This window comes from Papaver somniferum, unplaced genomic scaffold, assembly GCF_003573695.1.
Source record: "Papaver somniferum cultivar HN1 unplaced genomic scaffold, ASM357369v1 unplaced-scaffold_75, whole genome shotgun sequence".
NCBI classification, from domain to species: Eukaryota; Viridiplantae; Streptophyta; class Magnoliopsida; order Ranunculales; family Papaveraceae; genus Papaver; species Papaver somniferum.
Window position 1 is genome coordinate 772,087 of NW_020650415.1, and position 22,579 is coordinate 794,665.

Below are 22,579 nucleotides of genomic sequence, written 5' to 3' on the forward strand. Positions count from 1 at the left end.
CTTTTGTTTTCTCATTGTTATGGCTGCGAAACTTCAACAACTATGGAATCATGGGAGTACTTGAAAAAGACGAAGTTTTCAAGTAATGCTGAAGCACAAAGGAGATCAAACATGTGGACGAGAAGCTACAAAGTTTTATTTATTTTATAATCCATATGTATTGATATTTTTTCCACTAAAATTGACTAAGGGGGTTAGATCATTGCTCGGTCGAACTCGCATGTGTTTCTTTCTTAAGCATGTTTGTCAAGTTTAGTTGTCAAAACTATATGTCTTGATTTCTAGACTACTTATAGCTAAGTCTCGGTTAGGACAGATTAGTGTAGTTGAGCTCCAGACTCCATGACGATTATCTTACAAAGACGAAGAACTACTTAAGGAACCAGTGGAACTTCATCCGACTAAAAGGTATGTGGAGACTTGAACTTATATCTCTCTCAAAAGTATATTTACTCTATCTGCTACTCTTGAGACAAAGTCATATAAGTATGATAGTTTTCATACATACACATTTGATATTTCGAGCGCCTATCTTTTTCTCGAAATACGTGTTGGTAAGCTTTTCGCTTTAACCACTGTTCATCTTTATCCGTGACGCAAGTCATGATGACATTTCAATCTTGAAAATAGCTTTGATGACGATAGTCGTGAATAACGGTTAGGGATATTTTGAGTTTGGGTCACATAAAAGTGACCAGAGTTGCGTTTGGATCACAAGGAAATTTTAATTAGAGTTTGGGTCATAGGACCGTCATTCACCGTCTTGACCGTTACTAAATAATTTTGTTTTAAATTAATTTATATTTTGGTAACAACGTTAGTTTAAAAGTTAGCATGTGAACTGCTTATGCACGTGCATTAAAACAGACCAAGTGAAGTTTTTACACCACCTGCACCTTCTCCACCAACAAAAGATGATAAGGATTCTCGTGGAAGTTGAAAAAACAATCTCGTGGAAGATGAAAAACCAAATTTCTTATAAACCCTAAACTCATAAAGATTAGAAATCCCACATTCTTATGAACCCTAAATTCCATAGATATCGATAACCCAAAATTCCACTAAATGAACCCTAAACCTAACATAAACATATATTAAAACATCTACCAATCATCATCATATAGTCAGCCACAATTCGAACAACATGTACATCAGATTAATCCTTCTTTTCTCGTTTCAAATCTTCGCCATACACTTCAACCACACAATCACAATCAATAATTAAAATCATGAAATTCATCAAAATCATTGATTTAAATTTCTGAAGTAATCATTCAATCAATCAACATAAAATCATTAAAAAGAAAGCACAAATTAAAAAACTAAACCTATGAAGAAGAACCCTAATTTCAGAAATTTCAAAAGCTCCAGTGGTATTCAAAACAAACCCATTCACCCCTTCTTCCTTCACCACAATAAGATTCAGTTGCACCCCTAAAACTAATCTCAAGTTGATAACTAAAGATTCTGTTTAAGAAGAAGAAGATGAACCAATTTTTGTGAACCTAATTCACCGTGCAGAAAATAGGAAGATTGGGAGAGAATTAGAAAGATAATAGACAAGAAGAGAAAGGGAGTCGATTGGTTTGGTTTTTTTTTTTTTTTTTTTTTTTTTTTTTTTATTTTTTTTTCCTTTTTTTTTTGGTAAGAGACGGGTTTGGTTGATAGGGTTTTGAATCTGTCGTTTTTATGGATAATCTGTAGAGTTAAGATTATGTAACCAACTATGGATATAAGAATATATAGTGTTTTCGCACATTATTGTATAAATCCATGTGCCGGAAACCAAGTGTGTGCATTCGTGCATGCGGTATTGGCGAAGCAGACAGGTTGGGTACGCGTACCCGTACGCGTACTTGCGGAAGTTTTCGACCGAAAATTTCTGCTAAGGTTTGTATGTTTGCAAAATGGAAAACCAGTCACCTTAGGTACGCGTATCCGTACGCGTACCCACGAGAGTTTTCTAACCGAAAATTTCTGCTAAGTTTTTAAACTCAATCCCGGTAGCTAAGGTACGCGTACCCAAGATGGTTATTTCTCAAATAGGAAGTTCATGAACTCAAAATAATAAATCAATAAGGAATGCAATTATTTGCAAACCGTGGATATATTATTCATGAATTGATTCAAGTGAATCAAACCGATTTTGTTTCAATGGTGTCTATGTATAAAGATCTAAGCAATTGAACAACTCTTTAACTAGTTCTTTTGAAGTCATTTGAACTAGATGTGAAGAAGATGAATACGGTTAATATGAAAGTGCTCATATGGCTAACCATTGGTCAACCATTTGTGAACAAACCAAATGTACACGTTTAGGTACGATTACTCAAACCTAAATGAAATAAATTTCATTTGTACGTGACAAGTTAAGTTTCGATCTAACGGTTGAAAGATATTAGCTTGGAGAATTCAGGTTTTTCATCTAACGCAGAATATGGAAAGCTTTGTTACCAAGGTAACTTAGATTGCAATCACTGATTTGAAAACTATATAAGGGTAACTTTATGAACTGTGGAAAACTAATCCCCACGCCTCCTGTGTTATACTAATTGGTTTTGCTAGAGTCGATTCTCCTTTAACCGTAGGTTTCTTCTCGAGACCCTGTCGGTTAACGACTGAAAGACTTCATTGGGATTGTGAAGCCAGACGAAACTACTTCTCTTGTAGTTGTGCGATCTGATCTTGCCTATTTCTACCGTATGAGTTCAATTGTAAGATTGTCTTGAGCTTTATCTTCGATAGGGAAAGATAAAAAGAAATCACAAACATCTTCGTCTCATCGTTTGTGATTCCACAACATCTTGTTTCGCTACCATATGATTAAGATTATTGTAAGGTGATTGATAACTCTAGGCTGTTCTTCTGGAATATAAGTCTGGATTATCAATTGGTTCCTGTTCACCTTGATTTATCAAAAGACGAAACAAAAACTTGTAGGTTTATCTGTGGGAGACAAATTTATCTATTTTGTAGACTTGTTTGTGTGATACAGATTTGTCTATTCAAGTCTCCGACTTTGGGTCATATCAACTCTTGGTTGTGGGTGAGATCAGCTAAGATAATCAAGTGCGTAGTATCTTGCTGGGATCAGAGACGTAAGGAGCGCAACTGTACCTTGAATCAGTGTGATATTGATTAGGGTTCAACTACAGTCCAGACCGAAGTTAGTTTGTAGTAGGCTATTGTCTGTAGCGACTTAATACAATGCGGTGTTCAATCTGGATTAAGTCCCGGGATTTTTCTGCATTTGCGGTTTCCTCGTTAACAAAATTCTGGTATCTGTGTTATTTCTATTCGGCATTATATTTTGTTATATAATTGAAATATCAAAGGTTTTGCGTTGTATCGATCAATAGTGAAATCCAACCTTTGGTTGTTGATTGGAAATTGATTGATCCTTGGATATTGGTCTTTCGTGCCTTCCAAGTTTATATCCTTGTATTTGATAAAGACTCACATATTTCTATTTGCTTAGGTAATCAAATCAAGAGAGATTGAGATATTAACTCCTCGATATACTTTTTATTAAGATTGAGTCTGACTGTCTAGTTGATTCTTTTTAAAAGTATATTGGAGTTAGTCCATACAGATTGCTAACCGAAATATTGGGTGTGGTTGTTAAAGCCCCGCTTTTTCACTTTGTAGGTGATGTAATGATCTAATTTTTCCCACCGGCAACCCCTAAAACCATTGTAAAGCCTCCCCTATTAAACTCGCTGAAAAGTATTTGCATAGTACCGCGCCATTATCCTCCCATTGCAACAGAGATCGTCTGTATAGCTTTATATGTTATACTGCGCATGAAATTCCATTAAAGATATCTAAAATACCGTCAACGTGCATTTTATTGGTATCCCTGCGAGTTGTATCTTCCTTGCGAATGGTGTTTTTCCTGCTTATGATATTGCCTCATTTAATTGCCTCCTGCCTCCATCTTTTCTTGCTGTCGTCATTGCTTTTACTTCTACTAATTCTCTTAAGATTGCTTCATTGATATTTTGGTCCTCATCTTGGTGCATTGGTTTTTTCAATCTCTCCCAAGTAAATCTATGAACTTAATTTAAGACATCATAAGAAGAACTTAAAGCATTTCATTAAAAGATAGAACAAATACAAAAGAGATGAATGGAAACCCTAACTTGGAGAAGAAAACAACTTTCTCTCTCCTAAAACTCTTCTCTTAGCTCTCAAAAAGATCCCCTTCTTACAATGGCTTCTTGTCTGTTTTACAGGGGGGTTACATAGTGTAGGACAACTAATAAAGCCCCTATTTCCGGCGCCTTCACTTCTATGTTGCCGCGCTAACCTTTTAACTATCGCGTTGATCTTCACACTTTCGGTGTGACTTGGTGATGTCATCATGTTCGTCAGCGAAAATATACTTTACACGTCATATTCACCTGTTATCAAATGGACTCTTTCGCGCTACTAATAGTTGTGCGGTATTTTGCACCCACATTTGGTGTGATTGCAGATTTTTATTGTGAAACCACCACAGAAATCTTATATATACCTGCGTATAAAGAAATGAAAAACCAACTATTTTAATCAGCAACAAGTATTACATAAGTAAGATGAGCTGTTGACGAAACTCACTTGTCTTAGCTGCGGGTCAGAACTTTCCAAATGAATCCCAGATCCTACAGATATCAGAATAAATGATATTGCATCAAATTAATAAATGAAATGCGTGAAGTAGTAATCAAACAACAGATAAATGGATTGGGAAAGAGATAACTGACCTGCTGTTGCGGCTGCTACTGTAGAGAGATACATCATCAAGAGAGAGGTTTTGAATGAAATCGAGGGACTTCAAATCATAGGGTAAAACCTTCATCAATTGATAGCAATCTATGATGGCTAATTCTCGCAGAGAAGTCCAGGTTCGTAAATCCGGCAGTACAACTAATTCAGCGCATTTATCCAAAAACTATGAGTGGAGAGAGCTGTTGCTGATGGTGCAGTTGAATTCCGGGAATAATGTTGGTGATGCGTATGCGGTATCATCATCCTCACCAGCCGTAAGTTGGAAACCTAGAAATTTATCGCAGCGCTGAATCTTCAGAGATTGAAAAATAGGATTGTTTACGAGTACTTCCACGGGAAAACATATTAACTCCGGAGAATGTTCAATATAAATACATGTGACATCAAGCCTCTACTTGCCATAGAGAGTACCAAAAGCTGAGTGGCACCTAGTAAAGTCAATTCCTTTAGAGAAGGAATTGATCTGGGTGTCAAGAACAAATTCACACAGTGGCTGATACGCAGAATCTCAAGGCAAGGGAAGGAATTATAAGGTGGACGGGGAGAAACCCATTCTTTCAATCTACCCATGAAATTTAGATCCAAACAAGTTAATGAAGGATATAAGGACATCATTCTTTCACTACTAGAACTGCTGCTACTTTCTTCTCCACTTTCTTCAATTTCATGTTCATTACCGAAACACTCCATCGCATGCATACCCGAAAGGCAAAGATCCCTAAGACTTGGGAGATGACCTAGCCCTGGAATGTTCTTAGCGCACGAGCAACCTGATAATTTTAAGGTCACCAAATTCGGAAGGCAATCAGATGAACTTATCCACCATGGAAACTTCATACCTTTAAAATTTTGAATTTCCAGTTTCTTCAAGTTAGGATGAGTTTGAAGACCTTCCAACACCAAACTGTCAAATCCACTCATAAACACATAAATCCTGGAACCCCAGTAGAGCCGCAATTCTTGGATGTTTTGCTTGCCCATTAACTTTGCTCTCTCAGCATCTGTTCGACGTCTCACATTCTCTAGTCTGTCTATACACAACACCTGAAGGGAGTTTAGGTTTGCTACATCTTCTATTCCATTATCTTCTTCCCCCACCATGTATGAATCTAATACTTCAAGGAGAGTTAGCATTTCTATACCTCTAGGCATCTCATCCTTCGACCTACTGTGTGTAAGACTTCTCAGATTTGGCCAATTAATCTCTTTAGGAAGCTCACACTCAGATTCTAGTTTCACAACCTCCAAACTGCAGAGACTGCTAATACAAGATTCAGGCAGTACTTTGATGTTAAAACAACCATTCAAATCGAGGCATCTTAATCTTGTCAGGCTACCAGAGTCTCTAGGTAATGCATTTAAGTTTTTGCACCAAATGAAATTCAGCTTCCTTAAGTTTCCAACCCTGTGATTGACTCTAAATCTGTGATATTTGTGTATGAAACATCAAGGTGACTTAAATGTTTTAAACACTCAAAATTGATGGGTAAATCGAGTAAATTACAATTGCTGAGATTCAAAACCTGCAGATTGCTAAGGCCAATGATGGAATCAGGTAACACATCAATATCTGAGTGCGAGAGATCTAAGTGCCTTAAATTTTTCAAACCTCCAATATCTTTGAGAATCTTTTGAACATTAACGGCTCTATAAAGTACAAGTGCCAGTAAATGGTAGAGTTGACTGACGGAAACATTGTCTACTTCTTCAACTTCAGAATGCGACAGGTCGAGGTACCTCAAGTGTTTAAACTTAAAAGCCGAATATGGAATTTTCAGACTGTGGACACCAAGAAAACATATGACCCTCAAATACTTATTATTCAGCAAATCCTTCATTCCCAAATGATTGCTTTTTAAGAAAAATATTGAGCGCAGTTTGCAAGTGTTAAGCAAGACCTTTACAAATGTTTTTGATGAATTCTCATCTAGAACTAATTGTATACGCCTAGTTTCAGAGATATTTTTCAATATCACTTGCATTCACACTCGTGAACTCATGACTGCCGAAGACACTTCGTGCAAGATCATGTACTAAATCATGCATCTTGCACAATCTTACTTCACCTAACTCATCTTTTACTACATCTTGAAAGAAAGAATTAGACAACAAATCTTCGAAATAATCATTTCCAATATCTTCAGTGGATCTTTTACTGCCTGTATGAGATGGCTGAAGAAACCCTTCAGCCATCCATAATTGAACTAAAGTTTCTCTCTGAATCTGCCAATCCTTGGGAAATACACAACAGTATGAAAAGCACTGTTTTGAATGAGAGGGTAAATTATTAAAGCTCAATTTCAATATAAGATTGATTTTGTTATGATTTTCTGGTGTATTCAGAACATCATGGTCTCTAATTGACAACCAATCATGCTCAGTATTTTTTGCGTGCATAAGACTTCCTAGAAAATTTGCTGCAAATGGTAAACCAGCGCATTTCGCTGCTATCTCCTCTCCTATATAGGTCATAGTTGGAGTCTCAACTGCTCCACCTGGAGAGAATGCTTTGGTCTTGATAATAGACCAACATTCATTTTGGGTTAATACTTGTAAAGTGTATGGTGGAATTAAACCCCTAGTAATAGATGCAACCTGATATTTTCTTGTAGTGATTAAAATTTTGCTACCTTGAGCACCAACGCCTACAATCCCCCTAAGTTTCTCCCAATCCTCCATGTTCTCATTCCATACATCATCGAGCACTAACAAAAATTTCTTTTCGACTAATTTTTCATTAACTTTCCCTACCAATACTCCAATGTTTGATACATCATGACACTTATTTTGGGTAAAATGGACTCTACAATGTTTATTAAGATGGTATAAATATCAAAATCATCAGATACACAAACCCAGATTCTTGGTTCAAAGTTTCTCTCAATTGAACGATCTTTGAAGACCAACTGGGCTAGTGTAGTCTTGCCAAGACCACCCATACCTACTATGGACATTACAGACACTTTTTCTTGTTGACTGATGTTTTAAGAAGAAGATATTAATGACGACGTATCAATTCTATTCAGCAACACTCTTACTATGTTTGACTTATCATATTCTCTTCCAACAATTTTCATTTCACCCACAAAGGACATAGTCAGTCGATTCCTTTGTTCAATGTTTTGATCATGAGCAGCATCAGTGCTACTAGATGGTTCCAGAAAAAACCTAACCTTATCACTAGCAATTTCGTCTAACTTAGTATTGACATCTTTAATTTTAAGAGACATCTTAATACGAAATGCAAGTGGGTTAGAAGATGAAACGAGGTTCTGTACCTTATCTCTCTTGCGGACCTTTTCACATCGAAGCATAGCTTTGTAGGATAACTCATCCAGAATGTCATCAACATCATTAGTAACATCCTTAATCCTTCTTAACCAAAGTCCCACAGCGGCGTCTTTCACTTGCTTCTGCTCAGCATCAAAAGTCACTGCCTCAATGATCTCCAGGGTGTTTTTGAGTTTTTTTAAGTCGCCCTCGACACCCCAAATCACGCCAATCTCTTGACTAACCGTTGAAACCAACTTCTTTAGTATCACTGATGCAACATTAACAGACAGCTTTTCAATCGACATGATAGCAATGAAACTGATGATATGAGAGATAAAGCAATTAGGAATAAGAAAACTCAATGAAGAGTTTCAATTTGCAACAAAAGAAGCAAAGCAACAAGAAGACGAAATTTTGATCGAGAATTGTGTTTAATCAAGATTGTGTGGTTGACATCATGAGGAGTAATGATATATAAAAATTATTAAATATGTAGTGGATATTTGTTTAATTAGTGAGACTAATAACAAGAAAAGGAAACCTATCTTCCCCCATGTCTGAGAATGTGACTGCACGTGTAAAATACGTCCGTTGAGGTTTTGAAGTCACCTAACTACGCACAAGGATAGGTTTTTACACAATTTCTTAGCATATTACGCACGCAAGAATAGGTTATTACGCATGTAATAATATGCTCTATTACATGTTTACCTTATCTCCACCGCAATGTAATTCGATGGAAAATGGCAAGTCAGTGTTGTTAGCTTCTGGGTCTTGTTCGGGTTCATGTATGACACAAATTGGCAATCATAGACGGAAAAACTCTTACAGAAAATCAATAAATCACACCATACCATGGAATTTCTTTTACCAATGATAAGTGAAAACCAGATGTGCGAACACGTATAAGTACCCAAACTAGTTTCTGCTATCCTAGCAATTAAAAACATCATAGAAAAATATATATATAGCAGAATGAGTGAATTATTGAGAAGAGGTTTCTTCTCTTTCTCTAACAAGCAATTATATAAACGTTTGGTGGTAGTGATAACACAAGTTGAAATAGACAATGAAATGAAATAATTTCCACGTTACTGCATTTTTTCCATGAATATAAGCCCTAGTAGGAGATATAAATCCCATAAAACTTTTATTGAAGCGCACAGCTACTTGCTTCCTAGCTCAGCCAGACACAAGTCAGCTTCAGCCTTCAGCTATTTCAAGCCTGAAATTTGAACTCCACGAGTCAAAACCTATTCATATGGCTCGTTTAATAGTCAAAACCTGAAATTTGAACTCCCCCTTAAAAATCCTTCAGCTATTTCTCCCTCTGTTTATATGGCTCGGGAAAGTCAAACCCAAGTCAGATCTCAGTCTCTGGTGCGGTCCCATCTGATTAGTCGTTGAATAAGTTGGTTAAATGTAGCTGGTAAGGAAGGACAAGAAGTGCCATACCTATTGTACCTACAAGGACAAGGTGGTCCTGGTTTTGAAAGTCCACGGCCCAATGAGGCTAGTGGATTGAAGCCTCTGTTTTGGGTGCACCCTAATTCATGCTTTCATGACAACAACTCTCTTGGCACATGGAAGTGATTCGCAGGAAATTTCCTTCCGATCTCTCAGATGTGAAGAGCTAAATTTATTTATCTTGAATGGTTAATGGAAATAAACCTCTGTTTTACACACTTGTTCATGCTTTCATGACAACGCCCCGCCCCCTCGCCACATATATGGAGGAGATTCGCAAGCATTTTTTTCTGATCTCTCAGATGTGAAGAGTTTATTTTTATTTTTGTTTTTTCATTTCTTCTTATTTCTTGTAATCAAGTTGTCATACACTACTCCACTAGACTAAGAAAAGAGAACCTTGAGTGGACTTCCAAACCCAAAAGGCCCAATAGGCATGAAAAACCCGAACCGGCCCGACCGGGAAAACGGAAAAGGCTGAAAATGTGTGAAAATGTGTGTTTTCTTTGTAATGTGTATGTTTATCTCAGCTGAATTTCTTGGGTCTTCTTGGCAGGAAGGAATTATCGGACTCCTTGGGAAGATTACCTATTCTGTTGTGAATATCTTTGATGTGAAATTACACCCTCGACTTGATATGACCAGTGTAGTGGAGGTAATGATGACATGAGTTATTTCAATTCCGTTAATTGCATCTTTGGGTATTGTGAACTCGTGGTTCAGGGACTGTTTGGATTTCCTGAAACATTGGATTGTTGTTTCTTTTACAGTGTCTTATTTTACTGAACCTTGATCATCGTTCTGAAGTCATGGTTATAGACCACGTACCATTATTATGTATAAGGAGAACATTTGTGATGTCTGTTAATGCCACCTATTACTCTTTCATTTTATCTGCATGTTCTAGCAATGCTGTTTTCTTATGATGTGTCTGACAGGTTGTTGGGACTCTATCTGAGGAGAAGCGGCCAGAAGTTGGTGCCCTGAAGGATTGGCATGAACATATCCACGATGGAAGCCACAGGACTTAGCGCCATGTATCATCACTAGAAGCTGATAGTGTTGATCACCTGATTGTATAAATTCACTTTGTGTAATATTATGTGGGTCGATGCGGGTGGACGAAATATTGGGTGGGTGTATTTTATCTGTGTCATATAAAATCATCTTTCTCTTCTTTCGGTGTGATCGCTTTTCTTCTCTCCCGCAGATATTTCTGCTCCTCTGTTTTTCTTTTATTCATACTACATCTATATAATTGCAGTTGAATTGGAAAGGGATTGCGAGAAATAGAAGAAAAAGATAAACATACATAAACCCTAGAATTTTACTTTTAGCGTTTTTTTTCTTCTTGAGTTGATAAATACAGCTAACTAGATTTGTGCCCGTGCTCCGCACCGGGCAGGAAAAAATGCTAGGTCCTTATAATTAGTAAAGGTCTCACTGAATGTCCTAACCAAACTTTCACCAGCTTTTTGTAATTTCTAACTCCATTTTGAAGTGAACACCATTAGATAAGTTGCTTGTCAATTGCTCTAATCAGATATGTTTCTTATCAATTGCCCCACAACTCTGAATTTACTCTGTAGTCCAAAAACAAAAATATACTGGTTAGGTACACAAAGTATCTGATCTTGCTTGGTTTAATTCTCATGATCCAAAATTATGTTCCGGCCCCTTTATAACAGTACAATCTGGTGTTAGAGACACTACATTTAAACGTGCATGGCGCTAAAATACAATTTAATGGCAATTATTAATACCACCCTCACTGTAGTAGAAGTCAATTCTGCGTCAAATAGATATGATTTACAAATAAATAATGATTTACAAAAACTACAAACTCGAAGGTGAAGAAAATGATTAGAATGTGAGTCCAAAGATTGCATATCACCTTCACTAAGCAACGATGTAGCTTAGTTGAGTTATCTCCAAAGTTTTAGTTCCCATTTCCTATTCCTCCAAGTTATTCACTTCCATCTGAAGTTCCTAGGACTAAGAATAGTCATATTTGTGAGAATAAAAGGACCACCAAAACAACAACCAACAACATAAACCAACAAATACCCCAAGCTTGATTAGGTTGATAAAACGCAGACGAACCCATAAAGTTCACCTTGCAGTCATAGTACAACAATTCATACTCCATCCAGTCTTAGACAGAATATCCAGTAATTAATTTTTTTAATATGATATATTCACTAGTAAGCATTCTTACGAAAGTCACGCCATTCATAAGATTAACAGCATATCTGATAACTAAATTTCATAAGACCAGCCTCAGTATTGAGCATTAAAATGTAGTTCTTAAAACAAATTAAAATAATCAAGGGATGCAAGGATGAGATGTAGTTACATAGCGACTTACTCTAAGTTATGGTTCCATTGTTTGGTTTCTCAAATGATCCTACTCCAAAACTTGTGATTTTCTTGATAACTGAATATTATCAGTTATATACTCCATAAGTTTGATTGAAACCAGCTCTAAGGTGATATTTACCAATGCATTTGGTAGAATGGCCGAAATTCCATCATGGGCAGGTCATCCAATATTATCAATTGCATCTAAACATCCAATTAGAACATAAATTCCATATATGAGTTATACAAATAAATTTAGATGTTGAGTTAGCAAATTAAGAAACAACATCCAGATTTGTTACAGTCACATACATCAAACAGAAGTCGACAGGGTAAAATAGATTTCTCTTCCTTCCGTATGGTAACCACATTGCTTTTGCAATGGTAGGGAAGAAGTTGGTGATACATAAAACAGACTATAACTCACTATAATTGCCATTTGTGCTTTTTGACCATAGATTTAATGTATAGCCCTACTACTATCATTAGAGCAACCACAGTCATGAAGGGGACTAAATACTAAAAGCTAAAAAAAATTGGGTATAGTGGAGGTGAAATGCAGTGGTGAAAGACTAAAATTTAATCAGGCGGACGATATAATAGCGCCCCAAGTTAAACGTAAGTATAACGAGCGTATGACAGTGAGGCGTGGGTATTGTGAACGTACGTATGAGACGCTGGTATTGTGCACGCTTGGATAGGGGCTTAAGTATTACAAACGCATGGAGTGAGACGGGGATAAAAGATGCGTTTCATGGGACGTTGTACACGACAAACACACAGGTCCCCAATTTGGGCGGATATATTAACCACGCCTGGTGTGAGGCGCAGGTATTATATGAGTTTGTCTTGGCGGAGCTAATAACTGCGCCCCATTCAAACGTTGGTTTTATTTCCTCCTGGATACAAACGTTCATTATACTTGCATCTAATCTCAAACGCTATTAATACATGCGCCCCACTATATGTTGACTTGGTCTGGTTAGTGACTACATTTAGTCTCAAACCCTAATTTTCCATACCATATATAGCTTTAGTCCCTTCCACTGTGGCTGGTTTTTGGACCAAATTTGGGTATAGTCCCCGAATTTGGTCATGACTGTGGATGCTCTTACTGACCCTAAAAATACTACGTGAACACTTTCCACGATCAAATATTAATAACCACTGTAGAATAAAAGAAAAGTGAAGAAAAGTGAAGTTGTAAAATGATCTTACCCGCCGGTGGCCATTGTACGTACATATTTCTAAGATGGTGGTGAAATAAGTTCCAGTAGAGAAATCCATATTGGACCCTGTACTTGCACGATGAAAAGTTAAAGATCCAGCAGACCCAATCCGTTTTATTGGTTCCAGTGTCTGCACGATAAAAAATGCGTGTACCTTCTTCTCCACATAGGACATTATGAATGCCTAGCTTAAATATGTCTTCCCACTTATACTCTGTGGCTTAGAAGTTAGAAACACCATTGTTATTTTCATGAACTTCCTTCCAAATCTTCTGCCAAAGGGAAAATATATATCAGTGCTTATGATTCAACAAACCCCGAATAAGTGATGTGTAAATAAAAAAATAATTTAAATCAACACTCAATGCTTAAAGTGCTTCATAATTGACTTTCAGGTATACAATGAGATCAAAAACTAACACACAATGAAGATTATAACAACAATAATATGAAAATATATGAAACTCATAAACTGTAGATCAGAGTGAAATAAGTTGTCTGTGATCCATGTTTTTCGTTTGTATAACAAAGGCTCGGTGTGTCCATCATGGCTAATGACTCCCTCAAGAGCAAAAAAAAATATGACAGGATGATTGGGGGTATATCAACAGCGTAACAGTAATGGAAAACGTTGTATAACTCCCAAGGATCTTCAAGATGAGGGCATGATGCAGGAAAATGTGGATAACATATGTTCACACAAAGGTTTGCAAATGTTTCTGTCATCATGTCTTACTCACCCGCCTTACAACAAATAGCCATAGTCTCATACTAATCATAAATCTAGGAGAGGCCAAAAAAATATGAATTTTTTACGTTTGAAAATAAGACATAAAGAAACTGCAATGTCTATGATGCTGGAAGTTGAACACAACTTTATAAAGGAACAAATTTTGAAGAACTTGATATCAGCACCAAAATATTAGTTCCATCCTGAACTAATTAGACGGCCTGACATACCTATAGATGAACTTAAATTTCAAACCAAAGCGAGAAATGCAAAAACATTCTTGCAGCCATCACTTCCTTGCTCCCCTGCATCACAAAACAAATAGATTGAATAAAAACAGTTAAGGAGAAACCAAATGAACATGATAAAAAAACTCCAATTATTTGAAAATATCCCAAGTGTGGTTCTATCGTCCACACGTTATATGGTTTTCCCTTCCTCCTCTTTGTGTTTGATTTGTTTATAGTTATTTTCCTTTTTAGATTGAACTCTGATCTTGGCTAATTAATCCAAACGTAAAAAAACAGTTTTCTAACATGCAAGACTACTATTTTCAGAGTTTTGTGATATTTCTACAAACAGTTTTGATGTCTTAGTATGGAGATCAGTTTGCTTTAGAATAAAAATAAAAAATAATAATAAAAGAGTAAAACCTCATGATACTAAAACTAAGACATTGTCAATAAGCATAGAAACTTCAACAAATCAGCCCAAATTATGAACTGCGAGTTTGTGATTCAGTTAAAATAACAATACCTTATAAAATTGATTTGATGCATAAAGATTTGTTCAAACAACATTGATTTCTGCGGTAATCCATAAAATTTATTTGATGCATAAAGATTGGTTCAAACAACATTTAATCTCCACAAAAATCCAAACAGGATAACTTCTTATGGAGAACATAAGGAGGAGCAACACTGATCTTCCCTAAACCGAACACCACGAACAGGTAAAGAAAGCCAATTCCTTTTTTTGGACGAACTCCATATTTCAACCAATTTCCTTATTTTGATCCGTCAACGATTTCCTTTTTAATAGGAATTCCGTTTTCAGAGTTCGACGTTTTAAGAGATTCACGTGTTTTTTTTTTGTTTTATTTATTTATTTATTTAACAGTTTGGACGTGAGTTTTGTCCACCCTTACTAAAATAATAGTTAAGTATAGGTTTAAACACGGTGTAACTAAACAATTCAAGTTTAAATTCTAACATAAGTATTGTCTACCTTTTTGACACCGCTACTAACGGACAGTTAAATACTTGATTTATCCAAATTGTAACCAAATTTTAATTATTACAACCAATAGAATTATGCCAAGTGTCCTAACCATAGTTCCTACATTAGAAAAGGCCTTTCTAGGCCAATAGGAAGCGAGGGTTTCATCACCATTTAATGTGGCAGTTTTATTTGTCAAGGCCTTTAAGAGGGAAGATGTATAACTACATCCAAGTTTTTTGAAATTTATTATGTTAATTTGAAGCCTTGCTTTTAATTATGTTCTTGGATTTTTATTTTTATTTTTAATTTGGAATTGTCAATTTAGTTTACTCATATGTTCTTGCATTCTAGCTAGGCATATGTTTTATCAGTTCGAGTTTGAATTTTGTTTTGATCTTAATTTTTTTTTAGAATTAGTAGAGTTTGTGCGGAATCTTATAAGGTTGTTTCCTCCTGTTTTTGGATGCTTTGCAGGGTGGAACAAGTTATGGATGCTTCATATATCAAATCAAGTGACGAGTTGAATGTTCCCACTTTCAGTGTTGAAAATTGCAAAAACAACGTGAAGGTTATATACTACAGGTTCATTTTCCAATCTGCAGCTAATTGCTAATGAACCCCAAATATTTGATGTGTGATCTTTAGTTGGCAGGCTAGATGATGGAATTATTTATGTATCAAATACTAAATATGTATGAATTATATAGCATAATAATTTACCGTACCATCACTATTTTGGTATACTAATCCATAAGGCCTTCTGACACTGCCCAATAGAGAACAATATGCTATACAGAAAACTTAGACAACACATAAGGAACTTAGTATGATAATCTATATTGTTTGAATTTGATGCAACACCTTATATTTCGTAAAACTATCTCAAGAGTTCACTTACCACCAAAGACACCACACCGAAACAACCTGTTAGGTGTTTAGGCATTTATAGTCATGGTGAGGTGATTTAGGCATTTTATGAAATTAGAATACTTGATAGTGCCTAGGAATGAAAAATAATGGTGTATAACCCGGAACATCCATTTGAATGCAGGTGTGCACAAAAGCTTAAAACCGTATGTATATGTTTATTGATTCTATTACATTACTCTGTTAGTCATTACTCGTGTATTTTTCACTACATCGTGTTCAAGGTTCATTCCTTTTTCGTTCCTTTATCATTATATTGTTCGAGTTATAACATGCTTTACATTACATCAAAATAGTTTTCCTTCATACTTTACTTTAATGTGCTTCATCTATCTTGAAGTAAGAAATGTAAACCATTTGAACTCCCGACAATTTAACTTTACTTTTGCAACTTTTATTTTGCATTGTTATTTGTAAGATTCTTATTTTACTTGCATATCCGGTCACATAGTTCAGATTACATACATACTAACATGGCTAAACTTTGAGTGGCAGGTCGGAACAAACCCACTAGGTAAAGAGCAGTTGCCACATGCAATTCAGAGATGCACAAATCTGGAGGACATAATATAAAAAATTTACCCTTGAATTGAGGAATTTGCAATGCTCACAACTACCTAGTTGAATTCGACAGAGAGGAATAGAAGAAGGTAAACTCTAGAATTTTATTCTTAGTATTTCATTTTTTTTGTTTGTTTGTTTCTTTTGATTATTATGTTTTTGATATTTTAAAATCAGTATGGGTCTTCGGAGAACAACTATCTTCTCACTTTGGTTCATCCATTTTCTGTTCTAAACTCAGCAAGAGGCACCGCCGCCGCCACCACTACCACACCCAAACCCATCATTGCACATTTCTTCTTTTGCAATCTATATGATATTTCTAATACTGCTAACTCTATACCCGGTTTGCTATTTTATTCAAATTCTTTTGTTATATTCCAATTAATAAAACAATAATCAATTATACTTGGAGTTTTGGGTTTCATCCGAATAACCCAAATCAATATGTTTAACCCGAATAGATTTTTGGTTTTTCTATAATACCTTTTTTTTTTCCTTTTTGTCTGAAGTTTTGAATTTTGAATTTGTTTCTGTGATTCAGTGGCGTGGCCGCGTGGTAGAAGAACTCATGTAACATTGAAATTCAGAAACCAAGAAATCTCAAAAATTACGAAAGAGTGGTATCGATTATTGACAAAACTCTTATTCTTGTCATCTAGGACACACCTCAATATACTGCTTGATATTGTAATTTCGTTTTGCTTTTTATAAGTTAGCATCAGTTTTCTTTTGGATTTCGAGGTTCACATTTTTCATTTCCGTTTGCTCTAGATTAGGAGTTTCTTTTGTTCTCAATGACCTTCAAGCGTTATGGAAGTTAAAATTGATGCAAACTGGGGTTATACAGTATAACTTATACGACCAGGTCAACCTGATCATCATAGCGCTCCAAGAAGACCGGGTAGTGTTCCAACCCATGTAAATGATCTGAATGCACCTTTTGAATCTACCCTTCATGTGCAAGATCAATCTGCAGTAAATCAGAGGCCTGTTGGAGTTGATATCAATGTTGCACAGGAGGAAGCCAGGAAAGAGGGACGAAAATTTCCGTCGCAGCCCTTCGGTGCCCCGACCAACGATTTCTGCTTCTTGCCTCCATGGAAAAGGTCAAAGTTTGATTGTCTTCCAGGGAAAAGGACGTCAAATGTGGGAAACCCTAAGCTGGGATAACCGGAAGGAGAAGAGGATGAGGAGTTGAATGAAGATGATGACTTATTGGATGATCTGGACCAGGAAGATATTGATGAACCTAGCATTAATCAATTGGTAATGTTTTTACAACTCGGTAGCATATCCATGCTGGTAATTCCGTCGGCTGAAACAGCAAAACAAGTCTTGAAAGCACATGATTCTGAATTTTGTACTAGACCTCCGTTGGCAAGTCGGAGGTCAAGTCAGAAGCGCTTCGTCCTTTAAAACAAGTCTTGAAAACACATGATTCGGATCTTTGTACTAGACCTCCGTTGGCAAGCCGGAGGTCAAGTCTGAAACTTCTTTCTTATAATTACGTAGATATTGCATTTACACCTTATGGGGAATACTGGAGGGATGTTCGAAAAATATGTGTTAATGAAGTCTTGAGTGTGAAAAGAGTGCAATCCTTCTGTACAGTTAGGGAGGTAGAAATTGCAGCTTTTGTTGATTCCATATCTTAATTATCTTCAGCTTCTGGTGGCGCTCTTATTAATGTTTATCAGAAAGTTGTTTGTAGAGTTCCATATGGACAAGAGTTATCACCAGCATCATACTAACGATAATGATGGAAATCTTTCTGTCGACCTGAAACAAGCTTTTGATGAACTAGGAATTGTGTTGTAAAGTTTTTCTTAGTATGTGGAGGTTGTATCTTCGTGTCTTCCTTATCTTCATATTTTCTTGTTGATTTCGCCTGCGGCTTCTCGCCCATGTACACTGAACCATGCTCTGATATCATGATGAATTTTCAGGAACTAGAAACATTTTGATGTTATGGAGATGCATGAGCGTCGTGATTAGTATTGCTCATACAGAGCCCCTAGATTTGGAACAAGACTGTCTCTGAAACCTCACTGTTGTATTAATTTCTGCTCAAGTGCAAACTGAGTTTTTCTTGCGTATTTATAAGCAGTACAAAACCGACTGCAATCACTCTAGTTCTAGGGTTTTCTAATCTTTATCTTATCATGTTTATACTTGAGCAAGAATAAGCAGTACAAGACCGACTACAACCACTCTAGGGTTTTCTAATCTTTATCTTATCATCTTTTCATTTACACCGACCTTAACCGACTTCCAGCTTTCCCTAGAGTTTTCTAGACCTACTTTGGCTAAACCCTTCACACCTTAGATTCACTTTCTAATTGTTTTTTTTTTTTCAACCTGTATTAATGATTTACAACTCTAACAACACAGTAAGTTAGACAATTTTCCAAATTTTATTCACACTTGACAAAACTAATCTAAATTACAAATTAGACTTTCCAACATAAATATTATTACATCTATGATGTAGTTACTTGTATCTTTCTTGCAAGTATAATATAACGTGGCACAAGAGGCCAAATATGATATTGTTTCCTCATGTTTAGTTTTTCTTCGTAGGATGTACTTGATATCTTGTTTATTTAGTATTTAAGATATCAGGTCAGTTGTTTTTAGGTCCTGACATGATACTACACCTTTTTGCAAAATTTGTAGCAGAAATGATGCATAACTGAATTAGTAATACTGTTGAAGAAAAATAGTACCAAATGTCAAAGAAAAAAAAGAAGCATAGATTATCACCAATAAATTTGTTGAATATGACAAATTTCTAATGAACTAAAGAAACCCGCCATCAAAGATAGGAAAAAACACTGACAGAATACATCAGAAAAAGGGATAAGAAAAGGTTGAATTATCAGTGTCAATTGGTTTCTATTTGTTGTGTGGGTTATTGTCACCAACTCCAAGTGTACTCTTGACGCTGTCCATTGCACCTTGTGCCATGTTTATCACCTGTTCTCCAGTCTATACATACACAACAAAGAAAAAATTGGATTCCTTTGATTGGTAATTCTACATCGAAATCCAGTAAAACGATGGGGAGTAGGGGAATAACTGAAAATGGAAATGGTAAACCAGGGAGAGGATAAAATACCTGTTGAAGGAAGCCAGATGCCTCCTCTTTTTTCAGTTGGGCAGAGTCAGAAGTGGATTGGGCAGCATCTGCTGTCTTGTCCCTTGCCGATTGAGCTGTGCCCTTGGCAGACTCAACCCACTCCTGTGTTTTAGCCTATAAACAAGAGAATTACTATAACACACAGATATATGTATATCAAATGAAGCAACTCTGAAAAACTACTACACTATTTTTTTCTTTTTTTATTAGATAGTTGCTACGCTCTTACTCACTTACCTGTGCATGGCCTTTAGTTGCACCTGCATTGAAACTCTGATTAGAAGACATAGTTCTTGTTTAACTTTCTTTCTGTTTCTTGATCGGGGATTTGTGAATGTGCTTACTAAATTGTTGGTCTGTTGTAGGAGGTATTAATAGTGATTTTCTAAATGTTGATGAGGATTGATAAGTTATAAGTGTGTGGACGTAAGAGATTTTCCTGGTATTAAGGTAAGAATATCAAATTATCAGGTGGTTTTTGGAATATTTCAATGTAATGATTTTTTTCGGAAGTGCATATGGTTTTTGTGGTCAGACTAAAATGTAGTTCTCTATCTGACTATTACCTAGCTAGGAAGGTTATAGTATTCTAAAAATTAGGATTTCCATTTTTAATCTCAACTGCTTCTTAATCAGGACCGCGTGGCCAATACATCCGGAGAAGCTGCTGAGTGCTGATGGTTTAGGGAATGAAGCGACAAACTATTGTCACCATATCACAATTTTGTGCATCCTTTTCTTCCCAATTTCAAAGTGTTAAAAAGTATATCCCTGTCGTGGATGTGCAAACAAACCCACACTTGGCATTATACGAGACCCAATCCGAACTAACCCAATCCGGCCTGAAGATCCAAAATTACATGCAACTAGCTAGAAGATTTACTACAATGACTATTCGTGGTCCGGCTATTGGTAACTATCCAGCTGGTAATTTGATTAAAAGGGATGAATTACCCACAAATAATTTTTCAAACATGCATAAGTAGGACTTGCCATATAGAATGATTCATGGAACCTGTTATTTTGTTTATAGCACTTGGAAAGTTTATTAACCAAAATCTTCACTAAATCAAAAATTTATTGTTTTTCCGAAGTAGGACTTGCCATATATAAATGATTCATGAATTTGAATTTTGAATGGGCGGGAAGAGAAACTCTACCTACTACCCTCATCTCAGATTCACAAAATAAATTGGTTTCTTAAAATGGATTCGCCAGTTGCCATAGAGAATGGCTATAAGAAGTGTATGAGTTGGAGATGGGGGATTCCAAACCTTATTCTTTTTCTTATCCCTCCCAACAAAAAAAAATTCTTAAGAAATTATAATTCTCTATTACAAGAAGAAGATATGGCTAGCCTTTCAGAAGAAATGGAGATCGAAGTCTTATCTCGTTTACCCGTAAAAAGTCTATTGCGGTTCCAGACAATCTGCAAACCCATGTATAGACTTATCAGAGACCCTGCATTTGTAAAGAAGCATATTGAACATGCGATACAAAATGGCACGTCGACTTTTCTGATTTTTCAGTATTTCATGCCTACAAGGATGGAAATGAATGGATTTTACTCTATCGATCATACTTCGCTATCATCACAACTATTATCATCAATAAGAGGTAACCCTCTTCGTGATTCTACTGAGATGGCTGGCTTACCCAGTAGTTCCTCCAGATTATCTTAAACTATTAGGTTCTTGTTATGGTTTAGTGTGTTTACGCACTACTGAACCTGGTAACGAGGATTCCATTTGCCTTGGGAATCCGTCGACCAAAGAGTACAAAAAGCTTCCTGATTCGCCAAACCACTTCAGTAGCTCTACTGAGGGCATCGAGATTGGGTTGTGCGGGCTTGGCTATGATGATAAAGCTAATGATTTCAAAGTCATAAGAGTCGCTGAAATTGATTCGCGTGCTGATTGTTTTGATGATTCTAGTAATTGGTCTGAAACCGAGATCGGTACAATCAGACCGCGTTCTGGTCATGTTGAGGTCTCTACGAGAAGATCACAGTCTGTTTTTGAGATCTACTCACTGAGATCTAATTCGTGGAAAGGATTGAAAACAACGCCATACTATTTTCCTGGTGAATTAAAACCTGGGGTGATGGTGAATGGATTTATGCACTGGTGGGCTATTAATCGAATTGCTGGCTATGAAGCCATAATCTATTTCGATTTTAGCGACGAGATATTCAAAGAGGTGGCAGTACTAGAAGGACCCATGTTACATGATGGAGAAGTTGCTGATAGTGAGTATGAAAATAATAACGTGGGTGTGCTAGGAGGGTGCTTGTGTGTCCTTCATAAAACCTTCGATCGAGTTGATGTGTGGGTAATGCAGGAGTATGGAGTAAAAGAATTGTGGACGAAACGCTTCACAACTACCGAAGATTCTATTATTGAAACGAGTACCTTGAGAGTAATTTCTGACTTTCAGGATGGGAGCATTCTTTTCAGTACCGATGATTCGTTGGTTTATTGTCCACTACTTTCTAAGCAGGACAACAGATCCACCTTGTGTACCACCACTACTGATCACTATGTTGGCATTGCCAAATGCATTTTGAGAAGCCAACCAACTGCATCTGATGGGATAGCTAGCTCGATTTACAGCCGAACCCAGGCTACTGGAACCGTCCCAGATGAATCGAAGCCCGAAAGCCTGAAATCATAAGTTTCGATAATTGTATTTCTCTATATTTACTATAATGGCTACTAGATCATTCATCCCAGTCCTACTCTGTTGATACCATTACCATTATAAAGATAAGCGGTACATTGATATTCATTTCCATAGGCGACCGAGATAAAATCCATATTTGCAACCCATCAACTGGTGAATATAAGATAACGTCCTTATCTGTGTAACTGCAGGAAATCCTACAGTACACCCAATTGA

The 22,579-nt window shown here is 36.4% G+C and overlaps 2 protein-coding genes and 1 long non-coding RNA gene across 3 annotated transcripts; 1 reads left to right on the top strand and 2 right to left on the bottom strand.

Annotated features, from left to right (window-relative positions):
- Nucleotides 1-11,229: 11,229 nt before the first annotated feature.
- Nucleotides 11,230-14,809, bottom strand: LOC113344264. The gene is made up of 5 exons (XR_003357723.1): nt 14,587-14,809; nt 14,061-14,135; nt 13,090-13,372; nt 11,405-11,505; nt 11,230-11,299 (listed from the first exon to the last, which is right to left on the bottom strand). It is a non-coding gene; the product is annotated as an uncharacterized LOC113344264 (long non-coding RNA).
- Nucleotides 14,810-19,265: 4,456 nt separating this feature from the next.
- On the bottom strand, nt 19,266-20,050 carry LOC113344263 (late embryogenesis abundant protein 1-like). Its single transcript, XM_026588271.1, has 3 exons — nt 19,919-20,050; nt 19,661-19,795; nt 19,266-19,530 (listed from the first exon to the last, which is right to left on the bottom strand). Exons 1-3 carry the CDS (start codon nt 19,967-19,969, stop codon nt 19,438-19,440), a joined length of 279 nt encoding a protein of 92 aa, XP_026444056.1. The 5' UTR covers nt 19,970-20,050; the 3' UTR covers nt 19,266-19,437.
- Nucleotides 20,051-20,886: 836 nt separating this feature from the next.
- Nucleotides 20,887-22,354, top strand: LOC113344209 (F-box protein CPR1-like). The gene is made up of 2 exons (XM_026588221.1): nt 20,887-21,298; nt 21,390-22,354. Exons 1-2 carry the CDS (start codon nt 20,887-20,889, stop codon nt 22,352-22,354), a joined length of 1,377 nt encoding a protein of 458 aa, XP_026444006.1.
- Nucleotides 22,355-22,579: the final 225 nt, after the last annotated feature.